At 47.0% G+C, this 24,941-nt stretch overlaps 2 protein-coding genes and 1 non-coding gene across 3 annotated transcripts; 1 reads left to right on the forward strand and 2 right to left on the reverse strand.

The window, feature by feature from the left end:
* Positions 1-71: 71 nt before the first annotated feature.
* Positions 72-5,550, forward strand: LOC149365888 (E3 ubiquitin-protein ligase sina-like). The gene is made up of 4 exons (XM_089569382.1): positions 72-264; positions 1,689-1,821; positions 3,261-3,370; positions 5,156-5,550. The coding sequence occupies exons 1-4, from the start codon at positions 72-74 to the stop codon at positions 5,548-5,550; spliced, it is 831 nt and encodes a 276-aa protein (XP_089425508.1).
* Positions 5,551-6,946: 1,396 nt separating this feature from the next.
* Positions 6,947-12,875, reverse strand: LOC149365889 (E3 ubiquitin-protein ligase SIAH1-like). The gene is made up of 5 exons (XM_089569390.1): positions 12,698-12,875; positions 11,107-11,286; positions 8,959-9,013; positions 8,769-8,875; positions 6,947-7,344 (listed from the first exon to the last, which is right to left on the reverse strand). The coding sequence occupies exons 1-5, from the start codon at positions 12,873-12,875 to the stop codon at positions 6,947-6,949; spliced, it is 918 nt and encodes a 305-aa protein (XP_089425516.1).
* Positions 12,876-24,637: 11,762 nt separating this feature from the next.
* Positions 24,638-24,710, reverse strand: TRNAR-ACG (transfer RNA arginine (anticodon ACG)). Its single transcript has one exon. It is a non-coding gene; the product is annotated as a tRNA-Arg (tRNA).
* Positions 24,711-24,941: the final 231 nt, after the last annotated feature.

A 24,941-nucleotide genomic window follows, 5' to 3' on the forward strand; every position in this document is an offset into this window, starting at 1 on the left:
TTATGGTCCCCATAAAATGGAGCCCGTGTTGATGCCTTAAACACTGCGCTCAGCACTTGCACAACACGGCGATGGGCACAAAACGCACCGCCGAAGATGCGCTGCTACAGGAGGACCTGACTTCTGATCTGGTCAGCCTGTTCGAGTGCCCCATGTGCCTGGACACCGTGAAGCCGCCGGTCGCCCAGTGCATGAACGGCCACCTACTCTGTTCCTTGTGCCATGAGATGGTCTCCAAGTGTCCCGTATGCCGGCGACGGATCAGTGAGTTTTCGATCGAAAGCTCTACTCCTCCCGTACAAAGCTTGAGGTCATGTGGCTATGAAATTTGACCTTCAAACCAGGAGGAGCGGAGGCTTGGCTCTGACGTCACGCCACGTGATTCGCCTTGCCTCGCCACAGCTGCGTGCGTAGTTGAGCCGACGGCGCTCATCCACCTCGCAACTATCGCATCACGTGACAAGTGCCGGAAATAGCGTGACGCGCCTTTTTCTATACGAAAGCGCGTGTCGTGTGCTTACCTTCACACAAGGTCATGGATGAGCAACGTGCCGAAACTAGTGCTTCGATGAAGTATCGTCGCCGTCCAAGCCAAACCACTGATATGCAAAAAAGTTTCATCAAAGCTAAACCATGTCTAACTATTCTTAACAGAGCTTTCGCTCGTCTTACTAGGTTATGCCGGGTTTAACCATAGCTAACTTTTTTAGGACCTTATGGCGTTAGATATGTTTCAACGCGATAGCGTTAAGAAGCTTGTGTCGCAGAAAATCCGGCGTCGGCGTCGTCCTGCAACGCTCGCCGATCGATCTCATTTGGTACGGGAGCTTCATTAGACGTCCCTTGGATGTCTAAGATGTCCGCAGTACGTCCATGGGAGTTTTAATGTCCATTGGGATGTTCTGCATCACTGCCCTTCCCTAACCTTAGCTGGCGTCACTTTCCCTTCCTCGCTCGTTGGCTGTGCTCCTCGTGATTCGTCGGTGACAGAAGCTTTGTTAAAAGTGCACTGAAGAGTAATCTGAACTCGTCTTTTTGCCGCGGGAACTCGATCTACACTTTCCCAGCATTCTTAGAAACTTGGATTTATTTCCCTGATTAAATGGGATTAACGTCCGGCTCCCGCCTTTTTTTTAATTCCCCGCATACGGTGGGAGGAGCCGACCAACGCATGGAGTGCCTTCCAGGCAGTCGCGTGGTGGCTTGGCTTTCGCTTTTATTTTGTTTCTTTTAGGTTTCCGTGAATAAATAGGTCTAGTCGGAGACTACATAGCTGCAAGTTAGGCCCACGGAAATAAAAATACGCATGGAATCTTTGCTTTCGCCGATCACTACACATCACTCCGCCGATGATAGAGCGGCAAGCTGCCACGGGACAGTGTGAAAGGTTGGTCGACTCCTACCGTTTGCGGGAAATTTGAAAAAAAAAAAAAAAAAACGGGAGCCCGACATTAATCCGATTTAAATAAGGGAAATCGGCCACACAGGGCAATAATTCGAAGTTTCCAAGAACGCTCGGAAGGTGTAGATCGAGGTCCAGCGGTAAAAATACGAGTTCAAATTCCTCTTCAGTGCACCTTTAAGCTGTGCGAAAAAGAAACGCATTCTTTTGGAGGTGCCAATTGCAGGAACCCTTCCTGTAAAAAGCATGTTCGCCTCACTGCCGAAAACTGTTACGTCACTCGCAGGCGTCGTTCATGGCCTGGCCATGAACAAAGTGGCCGAGAACCTCTCCTACCGATGCAAGTACTCTGACAAAGGCTGCCCTGCTAAGCCTACACTCTTTGACAAGCTTGGACACGAGGAAACTTGTGAACTCAGGTCAGCTGAACCTATCTGTCGGTGACAGGAAGGAAGACCACTTCCTCTGTCCACTAGACGCGGGATATATTCGTTGATTAAAAGTTTCCTTTTTTGAGGAACTGTTCTCACGTATGCGAAAGCCTAGTTTTACATTCGTCACAAAACAAAACAGCATGTAAACAAGGCAATAGTATATTACAGATAGAGCGCTGGTCGACTGCACTTGTTGGGCTGCTCCCAGTCTCCTTTGTTGTGCGAGTAAAAATGCATGCACCAAACGGACTACCTAAGCGCCTTGTTTAAGTTCGGTAAATTTGTTAAGGCATCAATGAGAAGCCTGCAACGTTTTCCATCGGAGACCATTGTTTTTATAATGAACTTCGCTAAAGTGTCTTGGGTCGAATTACAAAATTCAGCGAGTACTATTTAAATGAATCAATAAAAACAATGAAAGTTTTAGCCCGCAATTGTTTACTTAAGTTTTCCCTGGACAGGCATCTTGGAATGGCAAAACAGGGTGAGGTGAACCCGCCTGCGGTGCAAGCACTGGCGTTTAGGCCCACCTCGGCCCAGCAAGTGTTCGCCAAGAGTCTAATATAAGGGTTAATTGTATTGTTTGGGCAGTAGGAATTTTTCTTACTAAGATATGTGGCATTTCTGAAACAAATTATGTAATCAGAGCCATATAAAGTAGATTCCCGCACCAACAACTTCGTTTGAAAGCAACAAATAAAAAAGTTCTGCATGTCTTGCGAACGAAAAAAATTAAAGCACATTTTTGAGCTAAACTATCGGGAATGCTGCCCTTCTCAAGTGCAAACGCATTATTAGCCGTTGGCTCTATCAGCATCCCGTAAAATGTGTGACGACCACATTCCGATTAAGGTCTTGAAGGAAAAATTGTCCAATGTGTATTCAAGCAGTGCTGTTTTTTATTACACCTTCTCTTGACGACGAGAGAGATCGCGGATCTTACAGCGATAGCTGTTAAGGGCATGTTCTCCGGTTCTGCGACGTCAGCGTTGGTGTCGGCGTAACACCGCGCCACACTGATTGGTCAGCCTGCAGTGATGTCACACACGACGTCACTGCTACGTACCGTGGCGACGTGCGTCGCTTAGAGGTTCGGGCACAATGACGTAACGAGTGACGGCAGAGTGACGTCATATGGTCTCTGCCATAGAAGAAGACAAATAATGATGAAGAAACGATGTTATATTCACTACCGCAAGCATCTGTCGCTTAATCTCACGTTATACAGGTGATGACAGTTCTGTGAGATTTCTTGTGCCTTGTTTCTGTCCTCGCCTGTTTTTGCGCTGCTTCTTTTAACCAATCGACTCAACGAAAGTCCTAAAATGAAAGCGCTGCATAATAACGGCTCTCGAAAGGCTTAATGGAGCGATTAATGCCAAGCCGTGATTGCGCGCTTGTTTTCCTTTCTTTCCGGACAATAGGCCACAGCCTTGCATCTTTGCATCTGAGGACTGCACATGGAGCGGTCCACTTAAGGATATGGAAGAACACATACGTGAAGCGCACAGCGGCTCATCGTCCATACACAAAGGTGAATGCGACAGGAACATTTATAGACTATGCTGTTATTGTGAGACTGGTTTATGGCAATTTAGTCTACAGCAGGCAGCTGTAGGTTATTGCATTCTATAGTGACAAAGACACGCTACTCCCACTAAGAACGGAACATGTGACTGCACTGCATTATTCGAAGGGCGACTTCCTTTTTTACATGGCATAGAATACATGCGGGATGTCCAACATTGCATATGCAATATATGCATGAATATATGGATGTACACAATTTCTAGACAAAAATTATGAAAATTGGAAAAATGTAAGATACTGTTATAGAAATATTGGAGGTAATGATTCATTCTACCGATGTGTAGCAAAAGCTTTCTTTTAAAAGTTTTTTTCCATTGGTCTGCATCGAGCAGTTAAGACTGACATAGAAAACCAATGGGGAATTTTTTGAGGATAGAAAAACGATAATCGCAAAAAAAATGCAATCCTCCTCAGGGATTTCAGATCTGCGGATCGATATTGATTGCTATAGTGAAGTCTTACAATATATGAAAAAATTGCGTTCATAAACTGTTTTCCGTTCAAAAATGCTTTTTTCCAGAATTGTTGGGCATGGGCATGCCCTTAGAAAGATCCAGGTACGCATGAGATTGTTCCCGGAAGACCGGACTTAAAAATGCGGTGTTCCGCCGAGCCTGGGCCGGACCTGGGATTGAAGTTCGGGCCCAAGTCTGACTCGGACTAATACGTAGCGGCCTTGTGTCCGGCTTTTGAATCGTTATTGTTAGATTAAGTACGCATGGGCTGACCTGCACTCTAAACCCGATTGGCCCATGTGAGTGTAAAAAGGTAGTGCGCTAGAGCACAGCTTACTCCCTCTTTAATCCTTTCTGCTCACTGCGTACCAGCAACAGGGATAAACAGGGTTATTTATGGTGTGTGCTAAGAAAAAAGATTAGTTAACGATTACCTTCTGTTTGGTGTCGGCTATAGTTTCGTTTTCATTAAGCGGAAAAGTTACAAACAATACAGTTTTTTCTTGTATGCTGCCTGGAAGGCCTCGGAAATGAAAGAATCTCTTTGCAAAATCTCCTCCAGAGGGTTCTTCGTTGACGCGGAATGAAAAGCTTAACTACGACGTTTGTAGACCTAGTTGAGACATCCTCACGCTGCAATGTTCAAGTAGGCTCAGATGCGCACACCCGGCCGCATTGAACAGTAGAAGAGAAGTAATTATTAATAACGGTGGAATGGAAAGTTTAAATGTCCGAATTACTAAATAAAATTATTAATTAAATAATAAGTCAGTTCCGCTAATTACTCTCAGTAATTGCTCCAGCATTAAAAGAACAATAAAATAATAGAATTAATTGTTCAGTGACTGATGAAACTGATCGACGAGTAATTAATAACAACTAATAAGTAAGGATTGATTAATAACTACCAGACACTCGAATTTGAGCCCATGGGCCCCAATACCGGGCCATGTTGGCATTTGTAGCCGCCACCGGTCTGCACATGTATATATAACTCTTTTATACCGCAGGGCATATTTGCGCAATAAAAAAGATTAATAAGTATTAAATTAATTGATAATTGATTAACTTATTAATTCATTTGGTTAATTAATAAACAGCTGTCATCAATGACTAATTGCATTACTAAGCAACAGAGGAGGCAAGGGAACTCTGAGTGCTTTCTCATTTCCGCACGAAAGGAGACTTAGGTGCACCTTTAATACCTTCAATTTTTTTTTCTCGTTTAGAATCAGTGCCACTCAGCCCCACATGCTATTCTATAGCCGACGCAGGTTTCAAGGTACAGTTCGAGATTGCCGGCGTCGATGGGCCCCAGCTGGAGGAATGGACACTTATAGCATCCTGCTTTGACCGGTACTTCACGGTGGTGATCAAGAAACGGCGGGTCGCCAACCACGAGCTGTTATACCTGCTGGTGCAGTTCGTCGGTGTTCGAAGCAGTGCTAGCAGATTCACGTACCGCTTGCACATCTCAAAGAACAGCCGCCGGGTGACCTGGAAGGCTATTCCCATGTGCGTCCACGGTGATTTCGAGGCTGCCATTGAGAGCAAGAAGTACGTCGTATTTGGCGCCAAGCAGTTCGCACGAGGGGGCAGATTAAGCTTCAACATTACCTTCTCTCAAGTTTCTACAGATGAAGAGGGTTCAGTGCCAGAAATGGCTTAAGAGGATTCTGAGATATGGTTCCACATCTTCGGGAGATGAGGGGGAAGAGGGAAACGAGTTTCGCAAATAAATATGTATTCTAAGAAAATCGAGCATGACGTGCGAAAGCACTGTTTCGAATTAGCTTGACTCATACCCAAGAATTCCGGACAAAAGTATTCTTTGAGCGGAAAACCGTCTATGAACGCAATATTTTTAATTTAATGCAAGATTTAACTGTAGCAATCAATATATCCGCTGATCACCCGACGGCAGTCTTAGATTCATTTTTTTTTTCGTTTTTGCTATCTTCAAAAGCGTTCCCCGTTGGTTTTCTATGTCAGCCTTAACTCTTCGATGCGATGAGCGGAAACACTTTAAAAGAAAGATTTTGCTACATATCAGAAGAATGGACCATAACCTTCAATGTTTCAATAACAGTATCTTACAATTTTCCAGTATTCAAATTTTTGCCTTGTCCTTCGAATTCGCTTGGCTCTTTATTTATTTATTTATTTATTTATTTATTTATTTATTTATTTATTTATTTATTTATTTATTTATTTATTTATTTATTTATTTATTTATTTATTTATTTATTTATTTATTTATTTATTTATTTATTACCTGCGTCGCCTCGTAGTGCATTGCAGCAGGGGGTTGCAGGTTTAATTACGCATGAACGAATTGTTTCAATTCATGGAAAAAAGCGTGGTTTGATACAATACATACAACGTTGGATGGCAGACTGTTCCAGTCTCGAATAATTCTAACAAAAAAAAGAATAACGCAAGGCATCACCTTTGCAAGAAAATTCCCTGACCGTCAAGCAGTGGTCCAGTCCCTTCGATATATAGTGCAGTGCCTGGATACATTTTTCGCCGTTTATGCCTCTTTTGGAATAATAAATATCTTGGAAAAATATAATCTTAGATGTCCTCCGCAGTATTTAGTTCTTGCCGTTTAAGGTTAAGGTTGCTTTCTGTTATGCTAAATTGCCGGCTATAGTTTCCATGAACAAATCTAAGTACCCTGTTGAATTGCCTGACATTGGCCCTCCAAGACAAATTTTTAAACTTTCGCACCACGTGGCCTTCCCCTAGCGATACCGTATCCAAGTCATTTCATCTCAAAGGTGAAAGGTTGAACCAAGGGTCAAAGATGTAGTGTCAAAGGTCAAATCTTCAGAGGCCCGTATTGAGAGCTAACGAAATATAGGATATAACGAAGGAATGACGGTTCCTCCCCCTTGGAAGCTCGGTCAGCACCGGCTATAACGAAGTAATCGCCGGGCCGCTTCAACTTCGTTATAACGAGGTTCAACTTAAACCACAGTGTCTAGCTCGTTTCCCTGCGTCCAGGATGTATTTTAATTCACTTTATTAGCTTCAAAATAGCTTCAACTATTGTTGAGCATCTAATTCTCGGATGATGTTCCCGCGCTCATACAGCTTTGGGCGGACTTTACGGTGACCCTGACTGCGAGTTTTCCGTCTCGAGCCCACTGCTTGGCGTCGAAGACGAAGCAGTCTTCTCTCGCGATAGCGTCGTGAACGCTTTCTCCGATGCTGAGCACTCGGTCGTTCCACTCGATGCGGCAGTCGTCGCTGCCCGTGACGGTCATCTGGTAGGTGAAGAGCTTCGCCTGCCTCCGCGTCCCGATGAGCTGCGCCACCGCAAAGCACGGCGCAGTGTCCTCCTCAGGCTCGCTCTTCAGGAAAAGTACGAAGCGCTGGTCAAAACACGACTGTATGGCCCACCACTGGGACGTAGGCGGCTCGTCTATGCTGGTAACCATGAAGTTGATCCGGTGCCCTGCGAGATTCGGGAGAAGCACTTTGTCCAGGGGACGAAGAAGTGGACGCTGCCACGCAGCATTTGACAATGTCCAGACCCTTAGACTTTGTGGAACTTCGATCCTGCGGCCTAAAAAAATACTGGTAGGGCTTTAACGTAGTTAAACCGACTAGGGGTGATTTTGCACCCCTTGCTTGAAAGGTGTGAAAGAAAGGGACCTTAAGGGTGCCAAGGTCATCCTCAAGGTCACCCTCCAAGTGGCTACAGCTGGCGCGACGCTCCTCTGAAGCTACCGGAGATTGCACCCCTTGCTTGAAAGGTGTAAAAGCAAGGGACCTTAAGGGTGCCAAGGTCATCCTCAAGGTCACCCTCCAAGTGGCTACAGCTGGCGCGACGCTCCTCTGAAGCTACCGGAGATTGCACCCCTTGCTTGAAAGGTGTAAAAGCAAGGGACCTTAAGGGTGCCAAGGTCATCCTCAAGGTCACCCTCCAAGTGGCTACAGCTGGCGCGACGCTCCTCTGAAGCTACCGGAGATTGCACCCCTTGCTTGAAAGGTGTGAAAGAAAGGGACCTTAAGGGTGCCAAGGTCATCCTCAAGGTCACCCTCCAAGTGGCTACAGCTGGCGCGACGCTCCTCTGAAGCTACCGGAGATTGCACCCCTTGCTTGAAAGGTGTAAAAGCAAGGGACCTTAAGGGTGCCAAGGTCATCCTCAAGGTCACCCTCCAAGTGGCTACAGCTGGCGCGACGCTCCTCTGAAGCTACCGGAGGTTGGCTGCAGGCCACCACAGGGCCCTAGCTGGGCAGGCACAATTTAGTGCTTGTACCTAAACAGATATGGGTAAAAAAAATTGATCAGTGCTACTCATAGTATGACAAATCTGTACGCGGAAATCTGTATAGTACGCGGAAATAAGGAAAATTTGTAGCAATCAGTTTTCGCAAAATAAGGTGTTAGTAAGTGCCTGAGATGATATCGAGTATGCCGGGTAATTATAGGGGATAAATATATGGCAGCGTCTAATCGGAACTTTGTCTACTAATGAATAAAGGAAGTCATTTCCTTCTTCGCACTTCAAGTGCTTCAATACTGTTCGACGCCATAAGCTAAAAACAGGAATGTTATATTTGAAATTTTTAAGGAATGAACCTAGCCGTTTTCATTTAATGGTTCGAAGTTTAGTAATGTTTTGTTAAGTAAAGGGGTCCCGTACTGCATAGCTAGATCAATATTCAAGTTTCGGTCTCTGATATGCGTAATATATTAGCAGTTATCCATATGGGTAAGCAGGTAAGCACATAATATGTCTGCGCATATCTGAGGTTTTGGCCACGCGGGCCTGCGAATAACCTCGGGGACACTTGCCGCCAGAATAAGTTCACTTCATTCTCCAGAAGCAGGCTTGCATTCTGTTGTGCAACACGCGCTGTAGCTGACTCACCAGTGAAGACGTCGACAGGCTTGTGGAAACTTCGAATGTGGTCGTACACTTGGTCCAGCTCTCCGCTCCACAAGCAGCGGCTCACGAAGGAGACGCAGCCCCACGTTCTGTTTGCCGCCAAGAAAGCAAAACAAGCACTGCTTAGAGCGGAATGAGCAAAACGTCGACACGAAGGTGGCTCGCAGCCTACCGGCACTTGTGAGCCACCTTTTGTGCATCCGATATTTCTGCTCTGTGAACGGAGCCTGCACGGAAGCTGTAGGACCATACATATCTCCAAAAGTCGGGGCTTGGTTTAGACTTTATTTAGCCCTTCTACCACTGGAGGAGCCTCTTCAGACAGTCTGCAGACTGTCCATACATTTATGTCTATTAAGATTATTGACATTCTACAGACAAATCTTAGAGATCAGTCTACAGATACAAATCCTATTGACCGCATATAGACAATCTGTATATAGATTGCCACACACTTTTAGTACACTTTTGTCCACGGACAGTCTATAGCCAAATCCTAGAGCGGAATGAACAAAAAAAGTCGACACGAAGGTGTCGCTAAGCTCGCAGCCTGCCGGCACTTGGAGGCGATTTCCGTTTTTCGTACCGTATGCTTTCTTGCTGTGTTTTGATGTGTTTCGAATGTGTTTCGATCAGTCAATTTGCGTGAAAGTGTAACTGCACATGTGTTCAGAATTTTCTGGTGGCTATATGCTGCTGCCTTGTACGGGCCTCAGGCACCCTCAAGCTGCCAATGGCACCTTTTTTGCCTCATGACCTCCAACGAGTCATTGGAAATAAAGTTTTGAATTGCAATTGAAATCCTATAGACAGTCTACAGGCGACCTATAGACTTAAGACCAAACACATTTAGTACACTTTTGTCTATAGACTGTGAAGAAAAAGAAGGAAATATCTATAGGAAGGCAATATAGTCTGTAAGAAGTTTATAGGATGTCCATAGACCACTTTTATATGGGTCGGCATGAAGGAAAAGCTCTTTTGCCATCCCAGCTGCGAAGCTCGCATAGAGTTCACGCATCATAATTCTTCGCATAAAGAAGAGGCTAGTCCGGAAGAATCTCTCTGCCACGTGGCCTCTGAAGCAGCTTTATGATAGCTACACCCTAAACACAAATACACCTATATGGGAGTAAAACACCCTAAACACAAATACACCTATATGGGAGTAAAACACCCTAAACACAAATACACCTATATGGGAGTAAAACACCCTAAACACAAATACACCTATATGGGAGTAAAACACCCTAAACACAAATACACCTATATGGGAGTAAAAAGGGGGTAAGCTGTTTTCTAGCGCACTCCCTTTCTTTAAAGGGTGTGCGCTAGACAGCAGTTTACTTCCTTTTTACTCATTTCTGTTAAGAGTGTAGTTTGGAGCTTATAGTGGTTTTCAAAAGTTCCCAGACCGTGTCCCGTGCGTGGTGGTAAAATATTCCCAGAACTTTGTTGAACCCCTTTCGAGCTTCTTGGAGCCGTACGCAATTAATACGACCGTATTAGGACCGAGCTCACACTTGTGTGAGCGCTCCTCAAGGCCCCGCAGCATAAATCGTTGCATCATAAGTAACCACAGAGGAATGTTTTTAAAGCTCTGCATATACACCTGCTAGATGTGCAGGCGAATTTTCTGTGCGAGGGGACCGTTCTAGGCGAGTTTCACTTTGTGAAGTGTTCTCAAAAGTGGCCCAATCAAATAGAATCGACCAATCAAATAAGGCCGACGAGAGGAGAGCAGGGTCCCGTTTATCGCACCTTTCCATTTTCTTTTAGAGCGTTAGCTCTATATTATCTCGTTAATCAGTTTCGCACCGTTGCCTCCTATCTACAAGTCAAGAAAAAAGTGGCTTTTTCCCGCACAAAGGACCTTCTTCCAGCCAATGGCGTCGGCCGATTATCATGAACCTTCTAGCGTGAGTAGCGGGACAATGCAAAGAGTGGTGTGACAACGTAGAGAGGAGACTATCCCCAACAATGAAGAGAGTGGACTATCCCCTTTCATCTTCCACTTCATGCCTTGTCACGCTACCAAGTTGATCAGAATCGGCCGACGCCATTGGCTGGAAGAAATTCTTTGACGGGGAAAAGCCGCTTTTTCCTTGGCTCGTATCCGACTATAGTGGCTTCAGCGTCCGCCACGGCTGCGGGAGGTGGTTGGTTCGAACCCCACCGCCTGACAATAATGGGTAAAAGCCTATCCCGGTGCCCGGCTTCTTTTTTTGACGTCACAACGCAGCTAACGCTCAAACATTTGCGTTGCACACGCGTAATCATCCTGTGAATTTTGTTGTTTTTTTTTCTGCTGCAACAATACCAGTCTTGTTGCGGAGACCGAAGACAGGAGTGAAATAGGAGTAAGACCTGTAAGAACACTCTCCCTCGTGGTCCAGCTGCTCGTCGAGGGAGAGTACGCGAGGGCAGCCCTTGCCCGTGTATCTGCATGGCAGCTTCACCCGACTGAACACCTTGTCCAGGACAGGTGCCCGTATGTTTTCTGTGGAACAATGATGCACAAGAGATATATATGTGTCATTAACAATCATTTCTGTTGAAAGTGCTTTTGTTACGTTACCAATTATAGCACACTAAAAGTGACTTCATATCATTAGTTACCAGAACAGGAGTGAAATTACACCTAAATTAGAGGTTCGTTCGAGTAATTTCATATCGAACGTCTGCAGTGGCTGAGAAGCAGCTTACGTCAGTCAGGGCTTCTATCATCTGCCCTAAACGTTTCAAGTCAATTTTAATCTGCTTTTCCAAGCTCGGAGAGGAACTGTACAATTTGTTCCCAAGTGTAGCTCCTTGGCTACTCCCCTGGGATCGAGATCATGGGAAAGAAATTAGCAGGTAAATAAGGATAAGGGCGCAGTGAATTTGGCGGTTTTCAAAATGTGATGAGCAGCTTAGCTGTATCGCTTCGAACAGGTAACGAACGTTACATCTTGGCGCTACTCCTCAGTGGGGCTTAAATGTGCAGCCAGATCTGAAGGTATGGTGCCTAGAAGGCTATAGAAACACCGTAATAAGAGATTAAAAAAAACAATAGGTGTAACTTTATGTCACCTGACAGAAAAAGAGAGAGTGTCGATTAAGAAGCAATCGCGAGTTCAGGATATTTTGGCTGGAGGTAGAAATTAGCGAATGATCACCGTCAGTGCTTGTAATGCAACCGGCGATCTACTGGAATGGCATACTGGTCGTAGACCAAAGAACCATGCACTCGCTAACCTTCCCGGAATAGTTGAAGGATGACGATGATGTCATGGCCATACCCTTCGCGATGGGCAGAAGTAAGATAGAACGGCTGAAGTACAAATCAGAAAGGAAAACTGCACTTAATCTCCGCCTTAAGGGCATGACGCGATAGCTTAATGAGGTAATTCCCACACATTCATAAGGTCAATCTACTTTGCATTCACATGTCCCTGCGAGTCCCCGTACCCCTCATGTAGCAGTGGTGCAGCGGTTAAGCGATACGCCACTGCCCTGCGATGGCAGGTGCTCCCAGCGGTGGGCATTGTGCTTTCCAGGTTGCTCTTCCCGAGAGACCAATCATTAAATGCCACCTGCCACGGTGAGCAGGTTGCTCACTATCCGGTGGGCAGGTTGTGTCGACACCGCTAGGTCAGGTGACTGAGGTGGCACACCTGTCTACTGGGTTGCACTCTGGAACCGCCTGCCAGTCATGCTCGTGATTTTTCGCTCACAACGACAACGCCGACACCGGGTTTTCTGGACAACGGGGTATTTAATGCCATCACGTTAAAATAAGAAAAAATAAATGCTGCTTGGTACCGCGGCCTTTCATCCTTGATCGTACACCATGGTCAAGGACAGCAGGGCTAGTCTTCTTTTTAGCGACGCTTATGTGCGAGGCTTTGCGTCAGTGTACAAAGACTCACTGATCGGTTTCTCGCAGGTGGCACAGTGGTTGTCGTGCTTCAGGCACTCGTGGCAGAGCAGATGGCCGCGCCGGCACTGGAGGATGGGCGGCACTACGTACTCCGAGCACCCGGGACACTCGAACAGGTCGGCCAGTTGGGAGGAAGTCCCCGGTGAGAAGGGCGCGTCCCCTGACATGACCGACCGCGTGTTGGTGGCTTATGCTGTTGCATCGGCCCACCGCCGCTGGTGGCGCTCTAGTGGTACAGCCATCGACAGAAGACGACGTCGAAGAGACGCGAACCGCGCGACGCCAGGCGTGGGCTTCACTGTCCCCGCGCGTAAGAAGAAAGAAAAAAAGTGGTGGTTTTTGTAGCGAGAAATTCCGTTTCACCACCTGGGTCTGCCTGTGTCCACTGCGGTTGTTCTTTCCTTTGGCGCTTCATCGCTCGGACGAAGCAACAGGAGTGTGCGCTGTGCTGTTGAAAATTTTCTTCTAGAAACGCAGCGACTCCCATGGTAATTTTATTATGCGCAGCATATTACTAGAGCTGCACTACAGCCCGTCGAGCGCGGCGGTGGAGCTACCATTGACCTTTAGCGTGACCACGTGACACCACGTGACAACATGACGTCACAGCAGAGGAGAGATGGGCTGCCGGCTCGCGCGATCGGCCGCGGCGGTGGAGGCTCCACATCAGAGGCGCGGCGGCTGACCACGTGACGCTACAGCAGCGGTATAAAGCTGAGCTTGCCTCGCTCGCTTCGGCGAGCGCGGCTTCGGCCGCTTCTTTTTGAGCAGCATCCGCTCCGGCGGACGCAGTTGTTGCTTCTTCTTCTTCTTCACCAGTTGTTGCTGCGACGCGCGTCTTTTCTTTTCTTTTTCTCTTTTCTCTGATCTTTTAACTCTCCTCTATCTGCACGTGGAAGCGGTGGTGGCTTGGTTCGAGCCAGTAGCAGGCCCGTGCAATTTCCTTTTCATCCTTCTCTCCGTCACAACAACAACAACAACTCCGGGCACTTACGAGGCGGCCAGGTGTTGGGATGCCGCCTAGAAGCAGGACTGATTTGAACGAGAAGCGAAAGCTTCAGCGTGCCACAGAGACCGATGAAGAGCGGGATGAACGTCTGGCTAAGCGGCGTGCTCAATATGGGGCTCGGCGACAACGTTCTACAAAAGGAAAGCCATGTATTACCAAGCCTAGCCATCAATATGCTTCGCATCTGACTAGGCTTAACCTTAGCTAAGCCTCAGCCATTTTTATTATTATTATTATTATTCCTAATTATTTTTATTTTTCTGACTTTCAAAAATTTTTTCTCCATTTTTCTGACTTTCAAAAAGCCTCCAAGCCGGCGCGCCTTCTCCTTCTACTCGCATCTCTCTCATATACTCGTATCCTCTTTTCCCGCTCTTCAGTTCTCCGCGTTCTCCGACGCGCGCCCTCTCATCGGTTTCTTCTGGAAGCACGCGTGCCCTATCATTGGCCGCTTGCAGATTGTTTTATTTATTTATTTATTATGCGAAGCATACTAGCCGCACAACCGAGCTCTTCCTTGCTGCGCCGCGCACGGCCGCGTAGCTACCACTTGACCTTCATCGGCGCACCACGTGATATGACGTCACGACAGCTGTGAAAGCTGGGGCCTCGTGCGCTCGCTTGCGGACGCGCAGCCTCCGCCGGCGGCCTAACTCCCGCTCCTACCGCTAGGAGATACTGACGTCACGCAAAAGGCGACGCACTCGTTGAGTCAGTTGAGCAGCGAGATGTCGGCCAGGGAGAGGGCGGCTCGCCAGACCGCAAAGCTCAAGTTACAAAGAGCCACGGGAACGGGAGAAGAACGAGAAGTACGGCTTGCCAAGCGACGTGCACAGTATGCAGCTAGACGGCAGCGTTCGACAACCGATGCCGAGGTGAAGGATGAAGCTTCGAGTACTTCTACTCGGTTCGAGCGGCGAAATGCTACCAAACGGAGAATGCGTGCTGAAGAAACTCCTGGCTACTATGCTTCGCACCCTAGGCTTAACCATAAGCTAAACCAGGCCACTTATTTATTTATTTATTTATTTATTTATTTACTTACTTATTTATTTATTTATTTATTTATTTATTTATTTATTTATTTGAACATACTGCTAGCCTCACATTTGAGGCCGTTGCAGGAAAGGGACACATTACACATTGAAAGCAACAAACTTCAAGTAGGCACGGCTATAAGCAATTTGAACTGATGAGGCAGTAGATATGCATTCTAGAGCACTGCACGGGCCTCAATCTGAGGCCCGGCCCGGGCCCGAGACCTGAAGCCCGAGCCCGGCCCAGGCCCGCGGCTTCAAGCCCGGGCCCGGCCCAGGCCCGCTAAATTATCGCTCTAGCGAGCCCGGCCCGGCCCGTGAATCCTGGAGTGAAGCCCAGCCCGGGCCCGGCCCGGCCCATTTCACAGTAACGCTTGAGCTATACTGCTCACTCTGAGCAAGTAGACTGCTACTAGACCGATAAGAAACTGGCCGACAAAGGCTTTGAAACCACAGTTTGGCTTGCAGAAAGTTGGTTCTTTTTAACCCAGAAGGAAGTGTTTAAGGGTAGTGCTCGCCAGGCCTGTCTTTTGGTCAGTGATCTCGTGTACGTATTCAATGATAAACTCGGAAGCTCTGAGAGCCAAACAAAAAGGGCTGCATACGCGCGTAATAGACTACTTTGCACTCCCCCATGATTTTAATCAGCTATATTTTGCCGCCCGCGAAGTAAAAACATTAAAGCTGCCTAGCAAGCAGTGGCATGACATTTTTTTAGTGAACGCGATCTCACAGGTTGAACTCATATCCGAACTCCTTTCAGCGGAAACGAAAAGCTAAAAGGCTTGAGTATTTCACGGTGTTTGAAGACTATAAGCATCTTAAACATTTCTGTAAAGGTATGTTTTGGGATTACGAACGATCAATGACCAATTAAGCAAACAAGGAAGGGGAATGAGTGGCTCGTTGTAAATATGACAGAAGCCAACAGCCACAGAAACCAAGGGGCACAGGGGATTTTTTTAATTAATTTATTTATTTTGTGGTGTTGATCAGTTTAGAATATTACTGAATATGTCATCGCTTAAAGCTAATTTATTAGAAAAGCAGAAGAAAAAATAACCACATGCCGCCGGTGGGATCCGAACCCACGACCTCCGAATTACGCGTCCGGTGCTCTACCTCTGAGCTACGGCGAAACCTTCTGCTTTCGGGGGTATTTATGTTTACAAGTAACCTAACCTTGAGAGTGTTCATCAGCGCCACCCACGCCCATAAGCGGCGGACGTTGAACGTCCTGAGTTACCGCGGGTGTGACGTAGAACGTCATCGAACGGAGAAGGTGGAAACTAGAACCCTCTTATGCTTCCTATGGCATCAAGGCTGCCAGAATCGAGGCCCTCGCTTAGCAATTAAGCAAACAAGGAAGGGGAATGAGGGGCTCGTTGTAAATATGACAGAAGCCAACAGCCACAGAAACCAAGGGGCCAGGGGATTTTTTTTAAATTAATTTATTTATTTTGTGGTGTTGATCAGTTTAGAATATTACTGAATATGTCATCGCTTAAAGCTAATTGATTTGAAAAGCAGAAGAAAAAACAACCACATGCCGCCGGTGGGATCCGAACCCACGACCTCCGAATTACGCGTCCGGTGCTCTACCTCTGAGCTACGGCGACGACTGTTAAGACCGGTTAAATTTTTACTCTTACTGGTGGAGCAGAAGATAACGCGCGAACCACGTGATAACTTACAGGACAAAACACTTGTCATGACAACCAGGCTGAAGAAACGAAGAGGGATAGACGCGGTTATGAGATGAGATTTACAAACTCTTGCGAGCTTTTGTGGCTATTTCATTTACGAAACGTTCCGGTCAGCTGATCAAAAAGAAAACCAAACGCGCTTTAGTTTGGGAATTTTCTCACATGAGAAAAATATAGATATAAAATAATAGCTATGTTTTTTGGGGCTTAAGAACCCAAGGGGACTCAGGCTGTGAAAGACACCGAAGCAGAGGGCTCCGGATCATTTCAACCACCTGGGTTTCTTCAATGAGCAATGATACTACAAAGTACATGGCTGTCATGCTTGCCGCTTAAATAGAAATGCGGCCGCCAAGGCTAGGAGCAAACCCTGGTTCCCCGGCTAAGTAATCACACTAAGCCACCGCGGCGTGGAAAGAAGGAAATAAATAAGTCAATGAATAAAGCTTAGTTTTTTTTTTTCTCAGCGCGTACTATAACCCATAGCTCATCCGTGTCGTTGCTGCAATGCCGCAGTTGTGTACTTCACTCTGCAATAGTGAATGAATAGTCGGGCACCAGACGTTTCTGTACGGAGCCAAGCCTGGCTCGGGTCCGCAGCTTTAAGCCCGAGCCCGGCCCGGGCCCGCAACTTCAGGCCCGGGCCCGGCCCAGGCCCGGCAAAACAGATCATGTCCCGGCCCAGCCCGGCCCGCGGGCCGGGCCGGGCCCGGGCTTTTGGGCCAGCCCGAGCCCGTGCAGTGCACTAATGCATTCTATCTTCGCTTATACAAACGCTAAAAACGGCCATAAAGAGGAGTAAATGATGTTAGAATATTTAGCACACGAAAACAGAGACAAAAAGCTAAAAAGTGAGTACATATTCAAGAAGCAAATGATAAGAGCCATCATCTTTTGACAAATATCAAACAAACATACAGACTACCAAATCAAGAAGCAACATAGCGCGCATGCGTCCCGGTCTAAACTATACAGCATTGCTTGATATGTAAGCGATGAAAGCTTCGAGAGATGCGCAATTGACAGCATCGCTAGCCAAGCTGTTCCACTCACTGATCGCTTGTGGGAAAAATGAGTATCGGAATATGTCGTTGTGAAATCTGTATTCAGTTAAATGTTTAGCATGTTTTGTTCTGGTGCTACGTGTATTTGATTCCAGTAAGTACTTACTTGTATCGATTTTCATGCAGCATTAAAAAGAAGGAAAAGAAACTTGAGGCGCAGTAGTCTGGCTCGACACTGTATGGTAGGAAGGTTGGCTTGCCTTAATAGTTTTGTAGGTGAGTCATGACGGCGATACTTGTTAAAAATGAATCTAACCGCTTTCCTTTGAACACGCTCCAGTTTTATTAGTTCTCTTACCAACATATTATTCCATACTCCAGTATAGAGCGGACAAGTGAGGTGTATGCTAGGCGCTTATAAACTGATGCAGATCTAAGCGAGCGCTTGAGCGAGTAGAGAGCTGCCATTGCTTTATTAGCGATATATATTACCTGTTTGTTCCATTTTAAGTCTGATGAAATTATGATGCCTAGGTATTTATACTCTTGAACGTTCCTTAGCATCTGTCCTTGTAGATAATATGGGAAGTTCATGGGTACTTTGTTATTCGTCACTGTCATACAAACCGTTTTTTCTACATTAATTCCCATCTGCCATGTTTGACACCAGTGTGTTATATTGTCAAGCGCACTGTTCAAAGTTGTCTGGTCGTCACGGCAGGTTATTTCTTTGTAGATGATGCAGTCGATCGTCTGCAAACATTCTTATTGTTACGTCAGTGCTATCGTGCAGATCATTGATAAAAAGAAGAAATAGGATTGGTGCTAGAACGGCACCCTGTGAGACGCCAGACAACACATCGCCGCAGTTCGAAGAATGTTCTTTGTAATGTAAGTACATATTGCCGTCTACCTGTAAGACAACTTTTCAACCATTTGGTGATCATGTTGTCCCCGAGGTAATGGATAAGTTTCTGGAGGAGCTTAGGAGGGGAAACTCGATCGAACGCATTGGACAGGTCTAAAAATATGATATCGGTCTGGCCATTTTTATCCACTGTTAGCGCTGTAGGTCGTGAACTATCTCAATCAGTTGAGTGGTCGTAGACAAACCTTTTCTAAATCCATGCTGGTTAGGAACAATTAAGTTATTTTCTTCAACAAATGATACAATGTGCTTGAGAATTTGATGTTCGAGGATTTTGCAGGCCGTACAAGTAAGGGAGATTGGTCGGTAATTTGATGCATTGTTTGATGCATTGAGAAATGGAAAATTGCTAATTTTCCATTTCTCCGGAACTTCGCCTGTTAGCAATCATTTTGCAAAAATTAGTAGCAAGAACTTTGACATCCATTCCGCGTAACGCCTGAAAAACGCATTTGGTATGTTGTCAGGGCCCGGCCGCGGCGGCTGAATTTCTTTGGAGGAGAAATTCGAGGCCCGTGTACTGTGCGATGTCAGTGCACGTTAAAGAACCCCAGGGGGTCGAAATTTCCGGAGCCCTCCACTACGGCGTCTCTCATAGCCTTAGTCGCTTTGGGACGTTAAACCCCATAAATCAAACCAACCATAAACCAAACCATGTTGTCAGGGCCACTAGATTTTTTAGGATCTATTTCAAGTATGAGGGAAAAAATGCCCGATTCCGTTAAGATTAAATCGTCCAGTTTTGGCGAGTTGCTCGGAAAAGATTTCAGGTTCGGTTTTTTTCCGTTGTCGTGTGTAAATACCGAGATAAAGTAATCATTGAATGCTGTAGCCTTAGCGATGGCTTCAGTCGGTGGTGCATTACTGGTTTGACTGGGCTTGGAATTAAGGTATCGCCAGAACTTAGAAGGAGATTCTTTAATAAATTTGCTTAAGGTAACATTCATGAATTCATCTTTGGCCTTTTTTACAGCTGACTTTAGCGCATGAGAGAGTTCGCGCATTTTAACAATGTAGCCAGGTAGCGACATTTTATTTCTCAGTTTCCTAAGTCTTGCAGTCTTCCGTTTTAAATGTATTATTTTTCTTGTTGTCCACGAATTTTTCTTGTGTACTGGCTTCATCTTTGTGGGGATATATTTTGATAAGCAGTGCTTGATGATTCTTTCAAAGGTTGACCATAATCTATCTACTGAAACTGTAGAATCATTGGTGTTAGAACTAAAAGTGGAATAAGATTCGTCCAGATAATCGAGAACGCTGACATCGTCGGCGTTTTCCCAGTCTAAAATTCGTGCACTCTGTTTTTCGATGGGCGGTGGCGCGCAAACAACAGTAATGAACATTGCACGGGCCTTTGCTTTCCCTACCCATTTCCGCGTTTCGTCTGCGCTCTTTATCTCCTTCTTAAGTTTTCCTTCTTTAAATGCATCACGCCCACGCCACGATTTCTCGGCTACAGGGAAACACCGGCGCTAGCTACTTGGCAAGAACACCTCAGTGACAGGTGATAGTGACTGGGTTCTGGTGACGATAGTGACTTCTAGTGATGATAGTAAAAGTACCCCAACCCTTACCAGCTGCGCCTCCCCGAGACGCGCAAGTCCCCATCCACAGGGCGCTCGCAGGTGTGGCCTACACTGCCGACATTCTTGCTAAGTGGAGGAACCACACTGCCATAAGGGGACGACTGCCTGGTGCGCACGATGATGCCTCACATTTACCACAAGTGTCCCGCTCTACATGCGACAGGGGCGAGCACGACCATTTACCACCTCTTCTGAGAATGTGTCGGTGTACAACGAATCCGCGTCCAGCACGTTACACCCGGGTTCTCGCTGCCTACAGGATTGGATTATGCCCTGGAACTAGCTCTGCTTGCGACAAAGCCACGCTCCTACCCTTGTTATTTATTGTGGGCCTTTGTGTGCGCTATCGGCATCGACTGCCGCATATATGCGCCGCGGTGGCCTAGTGGTTATGGTGCTCGACTACCGACCCGAAGGACGCAGGTTCGATCCCGGCTGCGACGGTCGAGTTTCATTGCAGGCGAAATTCATGAGGCGCCTGTGTAGGATATCAGTGCACGTTAAAGAACCACAGGCGGCCGAAATTTCCGGAGCCCTTCACTACGGCGTCCCTCATAGCCTGAGTCGTTTTCGGACGTTAAACTCAAATAAAACCAATAGAACCGAACCGTCTCATTAACTAGGGCACTGAGCCATCCGACTTGAAGGGTTCCAATCAATCAAATTCTGATGGACAGACATCTTTACTCGTGTACTATAGGTGAACTTGAGAAAATTAAACGGTGCGCAGAATAATGTCTTGAATCGCAGTTCCCCAAACTGTCAACAGCATGTAACACACTGGCGATAAGTGAGTAACGCGTCGTTTCCGCACCTGCCACCGTGCGAGTATACTCGATCCAACCGCAAGCTTCCGCGTGAGTGGCTCTGGATCACGCCGTGTTACGAGAGTAGAAGTATAATGCTACAAATCCTGTGTGCGACGTGAGTCATCGGTGGCAGCTTTTGAAGGCTTGCTTTTTAGGAATCTCAGTGTCATCCGGGCCGCGCTGGAAGTCTACTGAAGGCGCGCTGCATTACTATTTCCATGGTTGGTTCGGGAAGACTGAATGCGCCTTTTACGCAATATAACCCAATGGGCACTTAAACTCCCTTAGGCGTCCTGTGGACGTTTAGGACATCTACGGGACGTCCAAGGGAGTTGCAGTGCCCATTGGGAAGGAGCTCGTTCTGCTGAAAATCCGGCGTACGTCTTCCGTAGTCTTGCATCAGTCGGAAAAAAAATCCCGTTTCAAATAAAAAACAAATTAGCCGGCATTGGTGTACGGACCCAGGCCCTCTGCGTGCTAGGTAAGCGCGCAATGCATAGACCATGTAATTAAGGTATTTTTTTCCCCTTTATTGCCTGTTGCAGCAAGTACAGAAACACCCACCCATATATGGCGGCTAGGTTCACGTACGGACTTTCATTTTAGCAAGAACATCCATCACTTCAAAGACTTCATCGCGGAAACCTATCGCGGACGTATTAGTGTTTTAGAAGGGCACCTAGTCAGCGCTTTGTGGTGTGTATGACTTTGTAACGTGTTTTTGGGATGTGGGCTGCTGTTATAATAATTAAAAAAAAATAAAACCAAACGCAAATGTGCTAATTAGGCGTCAGAAATTGCGCGGAATGAGAAGGCATGTGTTATGATGCATGCTTCATATTGTACTGAAACGAATGGTGTGTATGCATATGAGCATGTAGTGGCGTAGTGTGTCGTGCAGTGCTGTGTAGCCTACATAGTGACTGGTAATCGATGATTTTGATTGGTCATTCTCGGATGGACCTTCCCTTCTCCGTGGAAGAACTTGACGCCGCGCTGGCTTGTTGCAGACGATCATCATCGCCGGGACCCGACGGTGTGCCATACACTGCACTTGCAAACCTTGGACAAGAAGCTAGGCGTGTCCTTCTGGAGCATTACAACAAATCTTGGAATGAGGGCACAGCCCCAGACGATTGGAAGTCCAGTCGTCTAGTTCCGCTCCTGAAACCAGGGAAATCGCCTCTTGACCTGACATCATACCGTCCAATTGCGCTGGCTAGTTATGTTGGCAAAGTACTGGAAAGGATGGTACTTACACGCATTGAGTGGTACCTGGAGCGCTACCGCATATATCCGGATATAATGTCCGGGTTTCGACGTGGACGCTCTTCAATCGACAACGTGGTCGACCTAGTGTCATCCGTCCAGCGCCAAAAACATTTGAAGCGCTTGACCGCGGCATTGTTCCTGGATGTAAAGGGCGCATACGACAATGTAACCCACCAGGCTATTTTGGACGCTCTGGAAGCTGCCGAGCTTGGTGGCCGCGTATTCTGCTGGATACGTAGTTATTTATCCAACAGATCTCTCTTTGTGCAGACAGAGGAAGGCCCAACATCTTCTCATTTCACTTCCCGTGGAGTCCCGCAGGGTGGAGTGCTCAGCCCACCGCTGTTCAACCTTACACTTGTCGGGCTTGTCGATATACTACCACAGTCGGTGCAACTCTCAATATATGCGGATGACATCTGCATCTGGGCATCCGGAGTTACGCGCCCACAAGTTCGAGCGAGACTTCAAAAGGCGTCAGGTATTCTTGCGGCCTACCTTCGCCAGCAAGGCCTACAGATTTCAACCGAAAAGTGCTCGCTGGTTGCCTTTACACGAAAGAACATGTCTCCTTATACCGTATGCATAAACGGCACAGCAATACCCTACGTAAAGAGCCATCGGTTTCTGGGAGTAATCATCAACCGAAATCTATCATGGACCCCTCATATCTCATACATGAAAAAGAGACTGACAGCCATTTCTCACGTTCTCGCCTTTCTTGGGGGAAAGTCGTGGGGAGCGTCTGTGCGGTCGATGATGCAGCTCTACAACGCCTTATTCATGGGATTTCTTCGCTACAGCCTCCCTGTACTTGGAAATATTCGAAAAACAAACATACGAAGTCTGCAAAGCGCTCAAGCTCAAGCTCTCCGGACTTGCCTAGGATTGCCGAAATGTGCCTCTACGGCCGCATCTGTACTTATCGCCCAGGAGCATCCAATCCCTACCTACTTAACAGTTGACGCACTGAGGGCACATTTCCGGCACATTTCCCGGGTTCCCTCTCACCATCTTGCCAGTCTTCCTATTACCAGCCCGCGCACATCGTTTACAGATATCATTGACGCACATCCCGCCATTCTGCCGTCCCAGTTTACACCTGCCTCTAGACCGTCCTCGCCACTTTGGAGCCTGCACAATCCCCGTGTGCTTCTTTCGATACCTGGCATCAGGAAGAAGATAGACTTATCACCGACAGAACTACAACAAGTCACCCTTGAATATTTACATGAGCACCATGCAAACCGGGTGCACGTTTACACCGACGGCTCAGTGAACCCTATCTCTTCTTCTGGCTCCGTCGTAATACCCGCAAGCACTACAGAAATTAGAGTTAGGACAGGTCACCGCACTTCTTCGACGGGTGCAGAACTCACCGCTCTTCGTGTCGCCATTGAATACATCAGTCAGCAGCGCCCTCAGCGGTGGTCTATTTTCACCGATTCGAAAGCTGCCCTCCAAGGCTTACAAGCTGCTCTTCGCCGTGGAGCCCATGAACAACTGGTCGCAGAAATTCCACAGCTACATCACTCTGCCATCAACAAAGGACATGACATTATCTACCAATGGCTACCGGGGCACAGCGGCATAGCAGATAATCACCGCGCGGATGAGGTCGCGCGAACTGCTCACGACGACGGCGATTTTGTGTCGATCCCCATTTCAAGATCGGATGCAGCGAGCAGGCTTCGCGCACTTGCGCGGGACCTCACGCTTGCCGCGTGGAACTCGGGCCAATTTTGCAATTCCCGTTTACAATCCTTGGACCCTGATTTGAAGCTCCGGCTACCATCAGGCCTACCACGACGAGAAGAAACGTTGCTGTGTCGCCTCTGGCTTGGCGTAGCGTTCACCAACCACTACTCATTCTTAATCGGTATGGCTGATAGTCCGGCATGTTCCATCTGCGGGCATGACGAGACCATAACCCAATTCTTTGTGACTGCCCTGCCTACACCACCGAAAGGCAGTCTCTCAGCCGCGCGCTGGAGCGCCTAGATACACGCCCTTTAACTGAAATGAAGATTCTCGGCCACTGGCCGCGGCGGTCGTCGGCGGAGAAGGCCTGCAAGGCACTGCTCCGCTTCTTGAGTACTGGCCTGCACGATAGGCTGTGACTTTAACGAACAGTGACGTTTTATAGTGACTTCAATTTTCCGTTACTCTCCTTTCTCTTTCTTTTTTTATCCCCTCACCCCCTTCCCCCGTGTAGGGTAGCAAACCGATTATTATTTCGGTTAACCTCCCTGCCTTTCCTCTTCTATATCCTCCTCCTCCTCCTTGATTGGTCATTGGTACTCGGTATGTAATCTGTAATTGTGACTAACTGTAATTGTCTGATTGATTGTAACTGCTGGCCGTGATCGGTAATGTGATTGCGGATTGGTAATCGGTGAGAAATAAGAAAGAAAAGTAAAGGAAATAAAAAGGAGGTGAAGGCACGTCCTCGAGCTTAGCAGCGGAACGTGCTAACCGCGGGGTAAAAGTGAAAAAAGTGGACGCGAATTGGGTACGTAGTACCAACTTGGTAATTGCGTACTTGCAAAATAATTTAGAAAAAAAAAAAATTGCTCGAGCCTGCCAGGATTCGAACCTGGAATCTTCTGATCCGTAGTCAGACGCGTTATCCGTTGCGCCACAGGCCCACGGCTTACGTGGCAACCAATTAGACTTTAAATAATGCGACGTCATTGTGTCTTGTATGGCGTGATGAATAATACGTCTGTATTAGTTTGCCGAGTGCACATTGCTATATTTTAAAGCGAGATCAGCAAGTTCGTTTATCCAACGCTGAGAAGGCTTCGGGGGCATGGGTTCGGTATCTCCATGTTATGTAGTCCAGCGGATGCAGCTGACAGCGCCCACTGCTGTCATTT

This window comes from Amblyomma mixtum, chromosome 1 (genome assembly GCF_055824585.1).
Source record: "Amblyomma mixtum isolate Tamu chromosome 1, ASM5582458v1, whole genome shotgun sequence".
NCBI lineage: Eukaryota > Metazoa > Arthropoda > Arachnida > Ixodida > Ixodidae > Amblyomma > Amblyomma mixtum.

Coding starts and splice junctions, on each gene's coding strand:
- LOC149365888 (XM_089569382.1), top strand. CDS start 72: ATGGGCACAAAACGCACCGCCGAAGATGCGCTGCTACAGGAGGACCTG. Junction 265..1,688: donor CGTATGCCGGCGACGGATCA/GTGAGTTTTCGA, acceptor CGTCACTCGCAG/GCGTCGTTCATGGCCTGGCC. Junction 1,822..3,260: donor GAGGAAACTTGTGAACTCAG/GTCAGCTGAACC, acceptor TCCGGACAATAG/GCCACAGCCTTGCATCTTTG.
- LOC149365889 (XM_089569390.1), bottom strand. CDS start 12,875: ATGTCAGGGGACGCGCCCTTCTCACCGGGGACTTCCTCCCAACTGGCC. Junction 11,287..12,697: donor CACCTGCGAGAAACCGATCA/GTGAGTCTTTGT, acceptor ATTGTTCCACAG/AAAACATACGGGCACCTGTC. Junction 8,876..8,958: donor AAGGTGGCTCACAAGTGCCG/GTAGGCTGCGAG, acceptor GGCGGCAAACAG/AACGTGGGGCTGCGTCTCCT.